The 20,052-nt window shown below is 36.6% G+C and overlaps 2 protein-coding genes across 6 annotated transcripts in view; one reads left to right on the top strand and one right to left on the bottom strand.

The window, feature by feature from the left end:
- Positions 1-20,052, top strand: part of LOC125657718 (FERM, ARHGEF and pleckstrin domain-containing protein 2-like) — a 76,779-nt gene that overhangs the window by 14,210 nt on the left and 42,517 nt on the right. For 4 of the 5 annotated variants that reach the window (XM_048888456.2, XM_048888453.2, XM_056150178.1 and 1 more), the window contains exons 2-8: positions 2,180-2,335; positions 14,422-14,526; positions 16,351-16,466; positions 16,887-16,984; positions 17,105-17,231; positions 19,726-19,813; positions 19,999-20,052. The exon at positions 19,999-20,052 is cut by the window's right edge and continues 117 nt beyond it. In XM_048888456.2, coding sequence (XP_048744413.2) covers positions 2,237-2,335; positions 14,422-14,526; positions 16,351-16,466; positions 16,887-16,984; positions 17,105-17,231; positions 19,726-19,813; positions 19,999-20,052 — 687 coding nt within the window. In that variant the 5' untranslated portion in view covers positions 2,180-2,236. Of the gene's footprint in view, positions 1-1,889; positions 2,066-2,179; positions 2,336-14,421; positions 14,527-16,350; positions 16,467-16,886; positions 16,985-17,104; positions 17,232-19,725; positions 19,814-19,998 lie in introns of those variants that run through there. The other variant, XM_048888455.2, reaches the window with a different exon arrangement.
- LOC125657720 (uncharacterized) lies at positions 8,759-11,619 on the bottom strand. The gene has a single exon (XM_048888457.2). It carries the CDS (start codon positions 10,900-10,902, stop codon positions 9,562-9,564), a length of 1,341 nt encoding a protein of 446 aa, XP_048744414.2. The 5' UTR covers positions 10,903-11,619; the 3' UTR covers positions 8,759-9,561.

Raw genomic sequence — 20,052 nt, 5'->3', positions numbered from 1 at the left:
TCAATACCACAGCCAAACCCTGCTGGTGGAAGAATGGTAGCTTTTGGCACAGCCTGTATGTAAGTCATGTTAAAGTACAGCTAGGGGCAAGAAATGAAATGAAACTGTGTCCAGAACAGGCACTCTCTCTGTGCCAGCCAAACGGGAACAGTGACCTCTTCAAAAGCCGCTAATGGAGGTCAGATGAAATGTGCTTGCACTGTGTAGAATTAGCCTATTTTGAAATCAGTTTATCCTCTTCTATAAAGATATATGCTCATGGTAAGAGTTCTGCCATTGTGACTTGCTATCTCTGTATCATCACTATATATCATTAGGTATACTATCTTAGCTATCAGCTACCCACTCTGTAACACTTTGTGTGGCATACTGAATATGTCACTTCCTGTTTGGATTCAATATATCCATGTTGTGTACAGAACAGATACCACACAATGAATCAAATTACAGATACCAAACAATGAATCAAACTCAGACACCACACAATGAATCAAATTACAGACACCACACAATGAATCAAATTACAGATACCAAATAATTAATCAAACTCAGACACCACACAATGAATCAAATTACAGACACCACACAATGAATCAAATTACAGATACCAAATAATTAATCAAACTCAGACACCACACAATGAATCAAATTACAGACACCACACAATGAATCAAATTACAGATACCAAATAATTAATCAAACTCAGACACCACACAATGAATCAAATTACAGACACCACACAATGAATCAAATTACAGATACACACAATGAATCAAATTCAGGTTCATTAAGGAGGCCACATTTTTGTGATGTCTGATCCGCTTAGATTAGTGTCTAAGCTCTGGTAGTGTCTGAGCTCTGCTTTCTAAAGTGTCTATGCTCTGGGAGAGTGTCTGACTCTGGTAGAGTGTCTAAGCTCTGGGAAAGTGTCTGAGCTTTGGTAGAATGTCTAAGCTCTGGTAGAGTGTCTAAGCTCTGGTAAAGTGTCTAAGCTCTGGAAAAGTGTCTAAGCTCTGATAGAGTGTCTAAGCTCTAGTAGAGTGTCTAAGCTCTGGTAAAGTATCTAAGCTCTGGTAAAGTGTTTAAGCTCTGGTAGAGTGTCTAAGCTCTGGGAAATGTCTAAGCTTTGGTAGAATGTCTAAGCTCTGGGAGAGTGTCTGACTGTGGTCGAGTTTCTAAGCTCTGGTAGAGTGTCTAAGCTCTGGTATCTAGAGTATCTTAAAGCTCTGGGAGAGTTTCTAAGCTCTGGGAAATGTCTAAGCTCTGGTGAAGTGTCTAAGCTCTGGTAAAGTGTTTAAACTCTGGTGAAGTGTCTAATCTCTCACTATCTAGAGTATCTTAAAGCTCTGGGAGAGTGTCTAAGCTCTGGTATCTAGAGTATCTAAGCTCTGGTAGTATCTAATTGTTTGATATTTATCAGGAGTAAAAAAAAAATGTCATGGAATAGACTGCAAAATCATTTGTAAATGCATTCTATGTCTGTCTATTCACAGAAAGACTAAAGGGGATGTTAATTCATAATCAGTTATTGGAAGGGGGTGGGGGTATATATGGTAACAGACATGCTAGAATAATATTGCACATATGCAGTATACTGCACTAGTGAACTTTGTAAGGAGAATTAGTTTTCTAGCTCACATTTATGATAGGTGTTTGTTAAGTAAGGGAACTCTGTCGAACATCATCTAGACTGCAGTTATGTGTGTGTGTGAGAGAGAGAGAGAGCATGCTTGTAAAAATAAACTGAAAAAAAGATAAGAATTACCTGTCCTGCACAGTGCATTCAAATCCCAGGTAATTTGTTTATTTATTGGTGAATCACTTTCAAACCATGTCTGCTGTATGCAGTGAGGTGACTATAATGTAACTAGGAATCTATTATCGCAGCCATTCCTTCCTTATTAACAGTATGTCAAATACTGCAGAGTTTGGTTGTTTTTTTTTAACACTCTCACAAAGATCCTGTGGTGACTTGTTACATTAATATCAGATTTGTAGAGGGAGAAGTCGTTCATCGGTGTCTTACGTACAGACACGAGTGGATACATTTTCTGTCAGAATAATTGTACAGTAATCCACTATGCTGTTCAATGTATACGTTTGTCACACTTATTTGATTTTAAAAGCATTAAGACTCATCTTTGCTAGGTTTTTGATTTTTTCCACCTTTGTTTTTCAGATGCTGTATAGTTGATATGACATGTGGTTTGAGGTGGACTGAGACCATACTCTGGGGATGAGTGATCCCTTGTCCCCGCGGCCCCCTAGAAAGGGCAAGATTGTCAATATCAGGATCAAGTTTTTGGATGATACTGTACATGTTTTTCAAGTACCGGTGAGTTTTGACTTAAGAATTTTAGGTCACTAACTTACACAGGTGACCTTATTATGATCTTTTTGTTGGTTGTGTGTTCACATTTAAACATTTTCAGTTACCCAATACTACAAGGCCAATTTTTACCATATTTCGTGTTTAGCACGTTATAGACAACAAAAATATGTTAATTTTTTTTTTTTTATGGTCCTTTACGGTCTCCCTGGGGACTGAGGAGCTGAAACTATGAGGCAGTCTTTTAAAAAGTCCTCCTTAATTTTGGACATCTAGTTGACAATTTCTGTTTGTAGTAGGGGTGGAACGATACCCTTTCTAGCTGATCCCATACATATCACGATACTTGGCACACGATACGATACATATCTCGATACTTTGTATATCAATAAAAACTAGAAAAAACGATTTCAAATTTATTCAGTTCAGATCAAAACAGAGAAAAAATATCACTCGGTTCAGCTAGTTCCTTGATTAGAATAAAATGAATATCACAATGCTGCAAAAACTTTACATATTTGATGTTTCTTACATCGTTTTCCCTTTCGTAAACTGGCGAGCCAAGCCTCTCCCATACCCCTGTCTTGCTTCAAGCCGATTTTGTTAATGTTATGTAGTCCGCCATGTTTTTTTTCTACTTTCATTTTCTGCTAGGTGGACTAAAATACCCCACTTGTGACATTCGGATATTTTTGGAAAACACTGACGGTATTGTCATTTAATAGACATGTGTATCGATCCATATATTGTCAAGATGAATGTCACGATGCATTGGTGCACTGATGGATTGTCCCACATTTAGTTTGTAGTCATGACTAGCATGGACACCGCTACCAAAATTGTGAAATTCGTGACCCAGGTTCAGGAGTTCATGTGATTTGGTGGGACTTGTTTTTATTGCAAAAGTGCCATTTTTCTTTTTAAAATCTTCTTCACTCTCAGAATTCAAATAGTGAAACTGAGTGGTGCAGATTAATGATGAGGCCTCTACCTACTAGGTGGAATTTATGGTTAGGGGCTTCAGGGCTAGCACGGGGCTCACTCGCTCATGTAGTGAAAATGCTTGAAATCTTTTTAAAAGTGTTCTTTATCAAGGATATTAACTCGGTGCAGAGCTCTGAGGGGTATTTGGGTCTCTACGATAGGCTGATAATTTCTAATGGGAAATTTAATTTAATTTTTTCTGAAGACTAGATCGTCGATAAAATCCTCCTCTAATATTAGGATTATTTCTACATTTTGATACAATGGAAATTCAGTTAAACTTCAGTATATTGAACACTGATATCTCGAATACCATGGATATGTTAAAGTGATTCAGAAGTCTCAACCACTTATGAAGTATTTTACCCTCGATATCTCAAATCCTCGGATATCTCATTTTTTTCTTGGTCCCATCGAGTTTGAGATAACAAGGTTTGACTGTATCTTACAAAATGTGTTGATTAATTGACTTTGGTCCATATCAGATCTTTGATTAAGATATGACTATTGATTCATCACCTTTCAGGGGCTATCAGATTTAGTTTTTGGTACAACATGTTTTCCTCTGGCAAGTGAGTGGGTGAAATTTGTTTGTCCCATAGATCTGCAATAATTTTACTGTCCCTACTTCAAGAAAAAAACATATTGAAGTTGATTATGGTAGAGACTCATAACAAAATCTAAGGCTTCACCTTAAAGACCAGTGATTTTTCTTTCTGATTCTGAGCTCCTGGTTTATAGTCCCAGTATCAGAAGTCTGGAGCGTGATACAGTTAGATATCTCAGAAACTCGGAATGTAATCTCAGAGACTCAGACTATAATGATAATCTCAGAGACTCAGACTGTAATGATAATCTCAGAGACTCAGACTGTAATGATAATCTCAGAGACTCAGACTGTAATGATAATCTCAGAGACTCAGACAATAATGATAATCTCAGAGACTTGACAGACTATAATGATAATCTCGGAGACTTGACAGACTATAATGATAATCTCAGAGACTTGGGCTGTAATGATAATCCCAGTAACTACAACATCCAAGAAAACAAGAACTTTATTTCTGTTCTATAACGGATAAGAGATATACAGTCTGATCTTTTCCCTATACAGCTACAAATTAAATCACATTGTGATGTCATAGCAACTTCTAAAACTGAGTACATTTTTTTGCTGACAAAAAAGGTAATATTGTAGGGTCTGCTATTTCAAATATTTAGTTTGATGTTGACGAGCTATATATCAATGCTATGTAATTATCCGATCTGTTCTGAATACATCTTTGCAAGCCATGGCTGAAATGTTATAAGCTCTTCTCCCTTTTCATGCAGAGAGCCAGGGTTAAAAAGGGAAAGGAGCGTACATTTCAGCCAGCTGCTGAACTTGTACTTGCAAGGATGCTCTGAATACTAGGGTTGAAAAATCGGAAAAATTTCATAATCGATAATCGGCCATTATCAGATTAGATATTAATTAGTGTACAGGCAACAATCGATTATGAAAAATAGAATCGATAATCGGAATCGAAGAGTCAAAAACGATCGACAATTAATTGTCGGCGACAATCGTTTCATCACTACTGAATACAGTCCGAAAAACTACACACATGTAGAAGAGGGTCAACTTATGTGTGCATGGCCATGTTTGTTTACACCTGTAAACGATTGCTGTTTCGCTTAATGTCAAATATCCTTCTGTCGTTTATGAATTTGTTTTGTAACATATTTTATGATCGATCTAGTGAAATAGAAGTATCAGTTAATATCAATTATATTGTTGTATTAGCAAAACACGAAGTGTAAAAACAATAAGTAGGATCGCAGAAAAACCATACAATAGGTCTACATTAAACAGCAATACACAACATCTAATCGGGTCAAAGATGTGAAACCGATACGACCTCAATAAGTTTCATCATCACTTCTCTGTTTTGAATTCGGTGTCATTAGTACTTGTACATGTGATATATGAATTAAGCCCTCTGCAGGGGCCCATCCTGACTGATCCAGTCTTCTGGTTCTTTTGATAAAAATGATTAAAAAAGGAAGAAATAACAAAGAATAAAGAGAGATAATTATTATACGTGTCTATTGGGACAATCCAGGCTGCTGCAGCAGGATTATATCAACTTCTAAATTGTTACTAATGTGATCTGTCAAGCTATTAAAGGTCAAATTTATATTGCTTGCTTGCTTGCTTGTTTAGAATATCATCTAATCCGGATTCTCCTTCATCTGGAATTTTACTACAGAGTAAGAGCCCCGAGTCAAAGATTACGGACATATTGTTGATTAAATCTCTAGATTATTATTATAATTACTGAATTATCACGAATACATTTAGATGAGGAAAACCTTGATAGACTTTACACTTTATCCTCATTTTGTTACATGTGATGTACATGTATCTAGTAACCATAGATCTTAGAAGTGAAAAAAGTGAAGACATCGAACAATAATCAATCTCATAAATCCCACAAAGAATACAAATGAAAGAACTGGGTAAACATGGGCCCCTGGACACACCAGAGGCGGGATCAGGTGCTCAGGAAGAGCAAGCATCCCATGTTGGCTGGTCACATTCACCGTGAGGTCTATCTTGATCAGGGGTCAATATCTAGAAGATCCATTTAACATTTCTTTGAGACTTCTTGGTGAAGTATTTTGATTGTGGATACAAGATTTGGATAGATTACTGACTGTCTCCTACTCATGAGTGCAAAGCTCTGCCTAGCAGTCGTCAGAGACAACCTGACATTGTTGTCCATACTGACTGTCTCCTACTCATGAGTGCAAAGCTCTGCCTAGCAGTCGTCAGAGACTGAACCTGACATTGTTGTCCATACTGACTGTGTCCTACTCATGAGTGCAAAGCTCTGCCTAGCAGTCGTCAGAGACTGAACCTGTCATCACAGACTGAAGCTGTCGTGAAAAATAAATGGAGTCAGTTTTGTTTTTGGCTTATTACAAAGTGTTGAAGTGTTGGACTTTAGTTTTCTTTTTGGCATATATTACAAAGTGTTTAAGTGTTGGTCTTTGTACATCACATGTGAAAGAAAAAAATATTTAAAGTACGAAACCTACAGTATACAAAAACTGTTTATAAACACCAATGAAAATGTGAATGTCTGGGTTTTATGCCCCTGTATAAAAGATCTGAGGGCTTATTTGGTTTTGTCCTTCTGTTTGTCTGTCCATCCAAAAATTTAACCTTGCTCATGATTTTTAAATGGTGAGTGATAAGGCTCTCATATTTCATATATACATTCCTTGTGACAATGCCTTTCTTTTTTTATGCCAAAATTTTTGACCTTGTGACCTTGACCTTGGAGTTAAACTTACTTTGAAGAAATGCTATACTAGGCAACATCTCCTAAATTGTTTAAGGTAGTAATTATGTCTCCCCTCTTCCAGGGGCAGACAATTTGTTTTTGTACTTTCTGTCCATCTGTCACAAAATCTTATGAACGCTTCTCTTCCTATATGGCTTATCGGATAGACTTGAAACTTTGTATGATGCTTCATTGCCATTTGTAGATGTGCATATTGTCAGAACAGGAGGATCCAATTATTTTCCTAAAAGTTATAGTGGATCTAAGAGGGGTGGGGATGTAAAATAGCTTGTGAACATTTCTCCTTTATTGCTTATTTCTTTGTACAATGCTAAAAGTTATTGTGGATCTAAGAGGGATGGAGGATGTTAAAATTAGCTTGTGAATTAGTTCACATTTCTTATATATGGCTATCTGATAGATTTGAGAATTTGTACAATGCTTCAATGCCATTTGTATATGTGCATATTGTAGGGACAGGATGATCCATTAAATTTTATCCTTAAAGTTATAGTGGATCTAAGGAATGGAGGGTGTAAAATAGTTTGTGAACACTTCTCCTCCTGTATGGCTTATCGGAGTTCATAATGTCTATGTTCATGCCCATGCTTTCTCCTCCTTGCCATGCAGTACTTTAAGGGGAGGATGTTTCATTTGATGCACTTCCAATTTTGGGAGCTGGGGAGACATTTGTTTTTCTTAAAAATAAGCTTGATCAAGTTATATATTTTATATTGATCCCATATGACAAGAGCTATTATTTGATGCCATGATCTTTGGCATAATGACCTTGAAGTATGACCCAAATTTCAAAACTTTACTTGGATTTTAACCTTGCTCATATCTTGAATTTTGAGTGATAGGGTTGTCATATTTCATCTGTACATTCCTTGTGAGAAGATCTTTCTCTGGGCACCAAAGTTTTTGGTCATGTTACTTTGACCTTGAAGGTTGATCTACTTTTAACCCTGGACATAGTACGTGTTTCACATTTAAAAAAATTGTGTCTTCATTATGTAATTTTTTGTATATCTGCACATACTGCTATTATTTATTTTTGGAGTGTATATAGACTGCAGGCCTTGACTAGGATAGGGTATTGGCAGCAGATTGTCATAAATAACTTGATTTCTTCAATTTTCCTCAAGACAGAAAATAAATCTTGTAACTGGGACATTTCTTCAAGTTACATTGTCTGTGTGACTTTGATATATTTGCATGTTGATTTGCTTTAACATTACCGATTATCTAAAACAAATTATTTCTTACTTGAATGAGATCTTCAAAAGGGATGTCCAGTTGTATCATTAGAAGCTTTATATAGACAGTCCTGCAAACATTTCAGGCAGACTGGCTTTATTATCAAAATCAGAGTGACTTCCCTTTGTACATTTTCAGTTGACCTTTAAAGCTTTGGCATGAAATTGAAATTTTACTGTATCGGTTTTGTAGTAGGGGGATTGATTGATGTGGCAGAATGTCATTGTAAAAGGCTCATGGAAAAAAAAACTATCACCAAGGAATTTTGTTTATGATTCGTTGGGACATATAGACTCCAAGGTTCGAAATTCATTACACAAAACACACAAAATGTTGGAATATCTAAATGTAAATGCAAAATGTGGTTACATACAATAGCCTAAATGAGTTGATTTTTTCCCCATTGTAACTTTATACCCAGGAAAAAAAATCTGTTGTTCTGGTTTTAATTTTTAGTTTTGTTAGTTACCATTTATTTTGGTTGCCATTATTAAATTAGCTTGGTGAATTCGAATATTAAAATTACAACTTTTAAGTGATGAGAGGAAGAAGATGAGAAATGGGATAGCAGCTAAGTGATGATGACACGCTTGACAACTTCCACGAAAAGTAAATTCCAGCCGTCGTTAATGAAAACAGTTACATTATGTTACATTATATTTGGGGGGGGGGGAGGGGGGGCACAACAGTTGAAAACGATATGCATTGTGTCTCGTCTGAATCAGTCTCTGGCATACCTTTGAAATACAACCACTGGAAAAAACTTAAATAATTATTACGAATTAAAACCGATTAACACAATAGTTATTTTGCACTCAAGAGTGTACAGTTGTACATAGTGTGTTTGATAACAGGAACTTTAATTTACATGCATTTTTGAATTATCTGTAATCTAAACAATTGCATTTCTTTTCTCCTTAAATATCAATAGATCCGTTTCCTCAATCAATAGTTATTTTTAATCACCGAAATCTCACATTACGAGAATAACGATGTCATCTTCACAGCATGCAATGCTTTGAGGTATCAAGTTATGTATAGTTCAAAGAATAATGGTCATTTATCATGCAAGACAGGAAGTCATTCACCGCAGGAGAAATAAAGGCATCGGGCAAGATCAAATACAGCCGCAGGGTCAGGGAGCTGATTTGGTGATGTGGAGTATTATTTCGATGGAAAGACTATTGGATTACTGTGAAATCATTGAAATTTGTGGGGCCCGTTTTCGTAGATTTTGCTGTTTTGTTGGGATGTGAATGTGGTTTCTGTAGTGTTCTTTGAAAAATTGTATAAATTTTGTGTTTTGTTGTAGTTTGAAATTCGTGGGATGCAGGTTTTAATCCATGACAATTGAGTCCCCGCAAAATTTAAGGATTCCACAGAATACATTAAAGAACGTAACAATGTTCAAGGTCTGCGTTTTAATTGATTTGGATTGTTAAACTGTTCGATAGTTCATGACCTTCAAACTCTAAGACTGTGGTCACTGCAAGGTCATAATCAAGCAGCGAAGTAGTGCTGGTCACGTGGCCCTTTACGCAGCACATGTGAAAAGTTAACATGCTTGCGGCATAATGCGGCCATCTTTGTGAAGGAAAATGAGTTTTGGCCAAACTACGTTTCCAATATAGCACTGAGGACTCCCTCAGCAGTGTTTTACTGTCTGGAAAAGGCACTAACAAGGTCTTTGTGTATCATTGTCATAGCGTCTTGTTGGTCACTTTGGGCTCCATCAGGAATGCCGTACTGGTACCAGGGTGCTACTCTCCAGACTTCTTTTTGTAGAGTATCTACATGTACAGGAGAAATGTTGGACAGAAAATCGTAGACTCTGCTAGTCTTGGAGTGCATATAATTGTATGGAATGGTAACAGTAAATTTTGAGAAGTTGAAGTGATTTTGGAATGCCCAGGCAGATGGATGATTAGGGTAGGGAAAAAGAACTGGGATGCATCCACTCAGGAGGGAGTCGTAAAAAGATTTCCTTGTAGGAGAATCCCCAGGAGGCTGGAGACAGAAGACGGAATGGAGCATCCAAGGCACTGTGTAGTATCTAGGTTTCTGTGCACATTCCCTGGTAATTAGCATGACCATGGGTGTAGTACTGTTCTGTTTATGCCTCGTGTACTGTTCGTAAGACAATGTGGTCTTTTCTGTGAACTGGTCCATGATGATGTTACGATACCTTATGGATCTCCTAGTGCTGGCTGCCAATAGAATGAATATCTTTCGCTGGGAGGCAGCCAGAAGGTTTTGTATAGAACTGTTTTTTCTCGTCAGGTGAATATAACTGGGATAGGGTACGGAAATCACCCGTTGTCCCAAGGCACTTCTGTGTAACGCCCTCTCAATGGATAGGAAGGTAATGTTCACGGTATTGGGATGTAGGAGATAAGGACAGCTTCCTTTGGATCTCATTTCATGCTCTATTTTTCCCAGAGAAGAAAACTGGGGTTTACCATTGATGAAGTATGGTGTGGAGTTTAAGTAAGTGAACAGTTCCTCAATGAGTGATCTTGTGGCCGTGACGTTGTGAAGTAGGCACTGTAAGCCGATGTAGGCGGGGATGTAGAAATAGTCTGCCTTGTTAGGATCCAGTGTTCGATAAGGACTTAACGCCAACAAATGGTGTATGAGGACTTCTAGAGAAAACTGGTGGCTGTCATAAACAGTTACACCATCTCCAATGTCGAAAAGCCTTGCTCCACTTCCACAGTATTCAAAAGAGTAGCACTCTGGATGTCGTGCCATCAGACGAGTTTGGACGTCTGTGTTGAATTTGTTGGGAAGATTGTATATGTAGATTTTGAAGGGTGTTTGGATGTCCGTGCCACCAACAGAGGCAGATATTGAACAACTCCGTGCATCAAATGTGATGTTTTCTCTGAAAAAAGTCAAAATATTTGGATTTACCAAGGAAGTATTTTTTGAAATGTCTGAAACATGTTTTAGTTTGTTAGGTGGATATATTTCTTCTGTTTCAAATGTCTGGAACATGTTTTGGTCAATAAGGACTAGGTGGATATTTCATCTGTTTGAAATGTCTGGAACATATTTTAGTTTGTAAGGTGGATATTTCATCCGTTTGAAATGTCTGGAACATGTTTTAGTTTGTAAGGTAGATATTTCATCCATTTGAAATGCCTGGAACATGTTTTAGTTTGTAAGGTGGATATTTCATCCGTTTGAAATGTCTGGAACATGTTTTAGTCGGTAAGGGGGATATTTCATCTGTTTGAAATGCCTGGAACATGTTTTAGTTTGTAAAGTGGATATTTCATCTGTTTGAAATGTCTGGAACATGTTTTAGTCGGTAAGGGGGATATTTCATAGATCTGTTTGAAATGTCCGGAACATGTTTTAGTCAGTAAGGTGTATATTTCATCTGTTAAAAATGTCAGGAACATGTTTTAGTCAATAAGGACTAGGTGGATATTTAATCTGTTTGAAATGTACGAAACATGTTTTAATCAGTAAGGTGGATATTTTATCCATTTGAAATGCCTGGAACATATGTTTTATTTGTTAAGGTGGATATTTCATCTGTATGAAATGCCTGGAACATGTTTTAGTCAGTAAGGTGGATATTTCATCTGTTTGAAATGTCCGGAACTTGTTTTGGTCAATAAGGGGGATAATTGCAGTGTTAGAGCACAATCGGGACTGTGTTTTAAGTGCACTATATTTCTACTAAGTGTTGAAAGAAAGCAGGCGGAATCAAAATGGTGGCTGCACGTCTTGCGTATACCTGTTCATTGTGTGGCATATGTTGGAAATCATGAATGTGATGGTTAAAGATTAGATAAAGAAAAACAAAAAAATCATTTCAGGACAAAGATACAAGCATTTAGAAAGTGTTCATGTAGGTCAAGGTCAAAGTAGCTCTTGTAATAAAGGATCCATATACAAAATATAAAAGCTCTACCTTAACAGTTTAGGAGATGTTGCCTTGTTTAACTTTTCTACTAAGTAGGTTAAACTCCAAGGTAACAAACTTTGGTACTAAATGAAAGGTCATGACACAAGGAAAGTTTTGCACAGACAAACAGAAGAACAAAAACAAGTTTTATACAAGGTCAAGGTCATTCAAGTTCCTAGGTTTACTTTGTTGCGTTATAAATCGCGTGTTTTGTTATGTGTGTCTGAACTGCTGCCTGTCCTACCTGTTGTGTGTAGCCTTGACTGTTAACACTGACTTCAGAAAACCCGTAGAGCTGGTACTCACTTCTCCTGCTAGTTCTAGTCTCTCTGCTGCTCCTCGGATACTTTCCAAGATGCTCCAGTGCTTCTCAATCTGATTAGTCCTGTATCCTACATGTCTGTAGAAAACCAGCATCTCCAAAATGATCACCATGACAACAGCGCTTAGTATACAACTCTGTACTCTGAATGATAACATCACAGGAATAATTTTATGATGTCTGTGAAATTATTTTCGAAGCTGTCACAACATTTACAGCCAAATTTGATATTCTAAATCTGGTCCTTTTGCCTGCAAGCTGTGTACAATTTTCTTCCCAACTGTGAGACAAAATATTTTCAACTGATGCAGAGAAAATGAAGTTACACAAAAGGCCATCGGAGGAATCTATACACTCCTCGTAACATCTTGTGGATTAATATTAACAGACAACAGGGACCAGGGGATTTATTTTTTACACAATAAATATATCACATCATGTTTTATTACCATGGGAAAGAGGATGGAGAATAACAGAAATATACCTGCACAATGCGGAAATGAATTTGGCATTCATCATTAATTCTTGCAACATATGTGCAGCACATTTAATCTTTTAACAGATACCGGTAGTCATGGTCGAATTATTGACCATTTCGTTGCAAATAATATATATACAAGGTGTGACTTCCAATACATATTTAATGTTAAATAATGATTTATTTTATGATTTTAAATCAGATCTGAAATAACCCTCAAACAAATTTTTTTTTATTTGATTATCTTATGCATCTTTACCATTTTAATTTACTTTGAATGATTTTTCCCAATTTGAGGAAAATGTCTCTAATTTTTCCCAATTCAAAAGGAGGGGTGGTAGTTTGAAAAACAAAAAAAATCACTGGTAGGAGGTGCATTTAGTGGAACTTTGAATGACTTAGTGGGACAGAGTGGACCTACAGTCAAAAAGGAGCTAGATGAAGAAATGCATTAATTTAAGCGGCTTTTCTTTTGATATGTAAATGTGGGAAATACAAAATACTACCGAAAGAAATGTTTTACTAGAGTGGAAACATAAAAACAATGTCGTATTTGCAAGTAATATCTTAGATATGGTACTTATGACCAACGAAATAACGTGATATAAGATTCTATGTATTTAATTACTCCCTAAATACTTACATGTTTAACTTACTCAGTTTGTGTATCAGTCGAATTCGGGTAATCTAACAGTGTATGAGAAACTTACTGAGTACATTCACTTACACAGTGATGAATATTAGTCCCACTCCCGCGTGTAAACAAATTGTTTCCCGCCTCCCTATGTACGAGAGTTCTCCAAAGGGAAATAACTCGGTTGTATCTCGAAACCGGCGTATTTTAGCAATATTAATAGAACGTGAATTTCCACACAGGCATTCGTTTGATGCTACCAAAAATAAACACAACCAAAGATATAAATAAAATACAAATTAATTTAAAGAAACAACACACATAGGCTTAGTGATGGCATTGCAGAATAGTCTAATGATGATGTAGAACACTTACTTGTAGAAGTAGAAAGATTGTAAACACGAGTTCCCTGTATGTATCGTCTTCTTTACGAGTTCGATAACATGATGGAGCAAGTAGCGACTTTTGATCTAGGAGATATTAATGAAATTGAACTGCGTTATATGGGGCTCAGTCAATGAGGGCAATTTAGATGAAGAGGTGTTGAGCTTTTTACTTGATATTGAAATGGAGCCGAGTTGCATTCCACCGTTCCTACGACACAACCAGTGTTCAACGTCTCCTCCAACACAATGCAGCATACATCCAGTCACCACTTGTTCTGTTTATATCTAATTCAGTTTTTAACCATTGCACCTTTAATTTGGCATATAATCCATTTAATTCTGCACGGTAACTCTACATAACCTGAACGCACAGCTAGTTTTGTTGTTGTTTTCATTGTTACGTATGGGTATTCCTATGCACCATTTCAAAAACCTTGATATTCAAGCTTTTTGATGAGAGAAACTATTTGTTTTTCTATTTTAAAAACATCATTAAAATGATAAGAAATTAACTTATGATTCTTTATTTAATGCATGTATCAAACGAAAAATTGGATGGAAAACTTTTTCATTAATGTGCTATGCTGAAATTTTCCGTCCAATTTTTCGTTTGATACATACATCAAATAAAGAATTATAAGTTTCATTTCTTAAGTCTGAAGAGTGCTGATCTATTGCAGATATGTCACTGATACTCAGTTTTGTTTGTTTCCCCTTTGGCTCTATGTATCTACGTAGATATTTTTGTGGATGTGACTTTGAATTTCTTTTAAACAGGTCAAGGACATTGGGCGGTCCCTGTGGGAGGCGGCTATTCACCACCTGCAGCTGGTGGAGTGTGACTACTTTGGGTTGCAGTATGAAGATTCTCATCGTCTCCGGGTAAACCTTTATGGCAATATTGTAACAAATTCTTGTGTGGATATCTTTTCTATCATGAAGCTTAGACACAGTAGAATTGCTTATTTTTGCGGGGTCAGATTTTCAGGGTTCAAGAAATGTAAGCTTGCCCATCGGAGACTTAATGTCATGATTGAAGAGCTGTTTGTTAATATTCTTTATCCTAGTGCACTTTCTTGAGGTGGGGGTACATCACTGGGTATACCTATTCCACAAAAAGAATGAAAATATGATGCCACATAAAAGACTAATACAGTGGAACCCCGTTATTACGTTTTCCATTTTGTCACGATAAAATAACGTAATACCGGGGGCAACGTAATAAACGTTCCCAGTGAAATCCGTTAAAAATATCATTTGGAAATTGTATATCGTCCGTTGGTACTCCGTGAAGGGGTGTGTGAATATATCTTTACTGTTTCTTTGTTTAAAAGACTATTATACTTTGTTTTATTTACATCTTATCTTTAATGTCCGTAATTCTTCATGTTCTTATCCCTTTTCTTTATTTCTGGTGTAGGATACATAGGATGTTTTGATAAACGTTTTTTCTGCATTCGTTTGGACCGCCATTTTGTTCAACTTTAAAACAATGCGTTCATGTAAATTTCTATCAATAACTCGTTCCGGTTCGTATTCAACATTCGTATTAAAAAAATAACAAAACATCGTTTCATTAAGTTCTCTAATTACACAATACACAACACAATAAAAAAAAAAATCCCACCCCAAAACAACAAAACTATAGACACAAAACGCACACGATACCCAACACTTACACACTTTTCTCACCAACGATAAACACGGAGAACAATTTAAGCGCAATCCACATAAAAAAAAATATAATGATGCACGAAGATTTCATTTATAACGCTAAATGATGGCACTAAAATCACGTGCGCATCAAGGGATTTTACAATATTCACTGAGGTAAATGCTGTGCGAGAATCGGCCGATAACACAGGACAGTTTGATTGGTGTATGTATGGACGAGATTTACGAACACCCAAGCTGCTTGTCCAAACAACGGTCAATTTTTTAATTGACCACCTTTCGTCACCTATGTCCAAGCAGTTACCCAAGCGATTTTAACAATGCTACGATAAATCTTGTCTTTCATGTTCGGTACCAAAGCTGTCCATAAATAGAGTTTTAATAGCGAAGGTAATCACACTATGCTGAACACTCAGGTGGTTGAGAAATTATTTCTTCGATTATCAAAATATGAAAAATGAAGTAAATTTCATAGAGTACAATGTCTAAATAAACATTATTTAATTGTTTATCACTGGCTTCTATACAGGGTATTCACCTGTATTGATGTCGCTAGATCTATCGAAGCGTGATCAGTCAAGCGTCTCTAATCCCCAAACAGACCAGGAAATTTACGTGGTGACTGCCTCAGACAGTCAAGGTGTGAATGACTTATTATTTCGAGAATCATTATTGAATAATTAGGGGTTTATTACGTTTTTGTCGGAATTTTTACAACGTAATACCGAGTCCCGGCATCTTAGGGCAACGTAATAACGAGGTCTATTTTATATAGGTTTGTTAAGAAATGGTTTTGTGCTTTGAAATTTCAACGTAATATGCGGACTAACGTATTAAAGGGGGAACGTAATAACGGGGTTCCACTGTAATTTTAAACCTGTATGAATGATTTGCCTTTTCTGGGCAAGAGCAAATTTTTTATAGTTTGTCGTGTAACTCTTCAACATTTTACTTTGAGGTTTAAATGCATAGTGTATGAAATTTGTCACTGATTTGAGAAGTATCGTGTTAATATGAGTTGCTCGATTTCAGTGCTGGTTGGACAATGATAAATCCATTCTGAAGCAGCTTCCCTCCCCGGATTCTCCACTCGAGTTCTTGGTCAAATTCTACACACCAGACCCCGGGATGCTGGAAGAGTTCACAAGGTCAGGCCATTTCTCATCAAAGACACTAACTACCATAACAGTCGATTACGAGTTTGCTGATGTTCTGACTATCTTTAGTGGAAAATAACACTATGAAATGATGCTGGGTTTTATTTCAAAGAGGACATGACGTGGAACGATTACATATTACACAATACACTGTAGATCACTTTTATTTCGTGAGATTTTATTTTCGCGAGGATACGAGGATTTATTTATTCATGAGACCTAACTTCCGCAAATTATTATTTATTGCTGAATTCTTGTATATTTTTAAAAGAATTTATTTGTGAGAATTAAATTTTCGCAAATAACTAGTCTCGCAAAATTATGTCTGAATAAATAAATTCTTTTGAATGAAATGTAATTTACAGTATCGTACTTTGTGATTTAGTGAGTTGACGGGTTATATGATTGCAGGTACTTGTACAGTCTCCAGATTAAAAAGGATCTGGCCAGCGGGTCCATGATATGCAGTGAAAATACCGCAGCACTGATAGCTTCATACATAGCTCAAGGTGAGATTGTCCCTGGTGGAAAGTGCTACGGAATATTGTTCTTTCTTTATATTGGAGATTTCATCAACAGAGGAAGATCTGGTTGTAATAGATGCATTTTCTTTTCTATTTTTTTCACAGCGGAGATTGGCGATTTCATCATTGAGGAGTATAGAGATTACAAGTATCTGATGGTTCTGGGCTCCCTAGTTCCCAACCAGACAGAGGAAATGCTGAAGAAAGTTGCAGAGTACCACAAACAACACATGTAGGTTTGAATTTATTGTAAACCTCAACAGTATTTCTGGCCAGTTGTGGAATTTGTTATTTCGTGGTATATCAATTAATGGGTTTGAATAGATCTGTAATGAAATTGTAGTGTTTGGGTATTGATTTTCTGCAATTTGCATGATCGGCAAAAGATTTGATCATATGTGTCTCTGTCATCGAGTATTTTATTATTGTGTATGGAGAAGGCTGACCAAAGTGAATTCTATGTTTTGTTGACCATATACATAGGGTTTTTAGCTCACCTGAGCTTTAGTGAGCTTTTCTGATCAAAATTTGTCCGTTGTCTGTCGTCGGTGTCCTTGTTGTAAACTTTTCACATTTTCATCTTCTTCTCCAGAACCACTGGGTCAATTTCAACCAAACTTGGCACAAAGCATCCTTGGGTGAAGGACTTTCAAATTTGTTCAAATGAAGGGTCATGCCCCTTTCAAAGGGGAGATAATCACAAAAATGCAAAAATAGGGTGGGCTGGGTCATTTAAAAATCTTCTCAAGAACCACTGGGCCAGAGTAGCTGAAATTTACATGAAAGCTTCCTGACACAATGCAGATTCAAGTTTGTTCAAATCATGGGCCCTGGGAGTAGGTTGGAGCCACAATAGGGGATCAAAGTTTTACATGCAAATACATAGGGAAAATCTTTAAAAATCTTCTTCTCAACAACCACTGGGCCAGGAAAGTAGAAATTTACATGAAAGCTTCCATCATAGTGCAGATTTATGTTTGTTCAAATCATGGCCCCCAGGGGTAGGATTGGACCACAATATGGGATCAAAATTTTAGTTAAAATACTTGAATCTCATACAAATCTCTGTAAAAGATACATAGGACTATGTTAGATATTGTATTAATTGTTTGGACATGAATATTGCTCCATTGAAACCAGAAAGGAACTACCTTAGTCGTATAGGATCATGTATCAATCAACAACTTTGGGTTTGTAGCTGCTTTGAGTAAATTTGGAATAGAACCTGTAAATTTACACCGAGCAGGAGAGTTCTTGCAGTTTTATGCCAACAGTGAAATCATTGTAAATAGCAAACTGCTGCTAATGGCTAATGGAGAGATTCATTTCCTTACAAAATGAAAGTAAAAAATTCATTAATACTCAGTTTATTGGGAAGCTATTTGTCTAGGAAACAATTAGTTTGATTGATGTGAGCATAAAAACAGCAGATATGGTAGTAAATATATGACCTTCATTGATTGGTCATTATTGGTGATTTTCTTCTGTAGCAGGGTTTTGTGATGAAACACTCATTTTCTGAATTTAAGAATGAATTACATGACAGTGTTCAGTTACAGAAAAAAAATTGGGTTGAACTGACTTGTATACTGCAGATAAATATATGTTTCAACTTTTATGTTTGTGCTAAAACTATGTAACCTTTGTAATTTAACATGTCTTTACACACTGGGATAAGCCTCGTTATTTTCCCAGCCCCAAGTACTAAGCTGAAGTTTAATGGCCATTTTCAAAAAAAAATCTTATAACTAAGATAAGAAAAATTATCTCTCACCTGTGTATATACTAGTTTTACTTATTCAGAAATATATGCATGAAAAGTTATATAAGACTTAGTATATTTAAATTATCGTCTTAATCGTAAGATTTTTTTTATGAGAAGAGCCACAGACATAGTCTTGGCTCATCTGAGATGGGAGTAGTTGAGACATCACTGTTTCTGCACACATTATTGGGGCTCATCTGAGATGGGAGTAGTTGAGATATCACTTTTTCTGCACACATTGTTGGGGCAGTTTACCTAAGACAAAACTGAACAGTTCAGTATCTCGACATTATAAACCTATTAAGGACACTTGCAATTCACAAAAAATTGATTCATGGGTGGATATATATTTCTATGCATATTCTGGCTATGATTAACACAAATATCAAATTCCTACATTTTAAGGAACATGTACATTTCTTATGATGTACAAAAGTTGGGATATGTATCCCTTCCCCATATACAATGAAAACCCACTGTATTAGACATAATTGTGACAAGGAAGGCAAAAGTAAGATTCCATGGATGAAATGGTTTTATTTTACTTCTATAAACAATAATTTACCCATGGGGATCCGGGTTAGAATAGGTCCTCAGTATCCCTTGCTTGTCGTAAGAGGTGAATAAATGGGGCGGTCCTTCTGATGAGACTGCAAAAACCAAGGTCCCCGTGTCACAGCAGATGTGGCACGATAAAGATCCCTCCCTGCTCAAAGGCCATAAGCGCCAAGCATTGGCCTAAATTTTGCTGCCCGTCACAGGCAGTGGTGACGTCTCCATATGAGTGAAACATTTTCAAGTGGGATGTTAAACAATATACAATCAGTCAATCATAAACAATAATTGAGTGTCCATTTTCATCATTTATGAAGAAAGTTTGTAGTACGTGTCGTTACTTGAAATCCTTTTTGTACGAGATCCTGCTGTGTAAGTGAATTGCAATCTGTATGTATTCTTACAGAGGAGAAAGTCCTGCAGAGGCGGAGGCGGGACTTCTAGACACAGCTAGAAAAGTGGAAACATACGGAATGAAGCTTTGTATAGCCAGGGTAAGCAGATTGTCGGAGCGGAGGGTGGAGTCTGAGCTGTGTGTGGGGTTTTTAAAGCCGCAGATATGTGATGTTTAATAAGAAATATTAGTGTATATAGTACTTCTATGATTTGCTGCTACTGAATATCACATAGATTTCTTTATTTTACCGATATTTGACATAGTGATTTTTTTTTCTTGCAGGATCACGAGGGCACGACCCTAAGCCTGGCAGTTGCTCACTTGGGCATCTTAGTC

This window comes from Ostrea edulis, chromosome 9, assembly GCF_947568905.1.
Source record: "Ostrea edulis chromosome 9, xbOstEdul1.1, whole genome shotgun sequence".
Classification (NCBI taxonomy): domain Eukaryota; kingdom Metazoa; phylum Mollusca; class Bivalvia; order Ostreida; family Ostreidae; genus Ostrea; species Ostrea edulis.
This window is presented reverse-complemented; position numbering and strand designations above follow the sequence as displayed.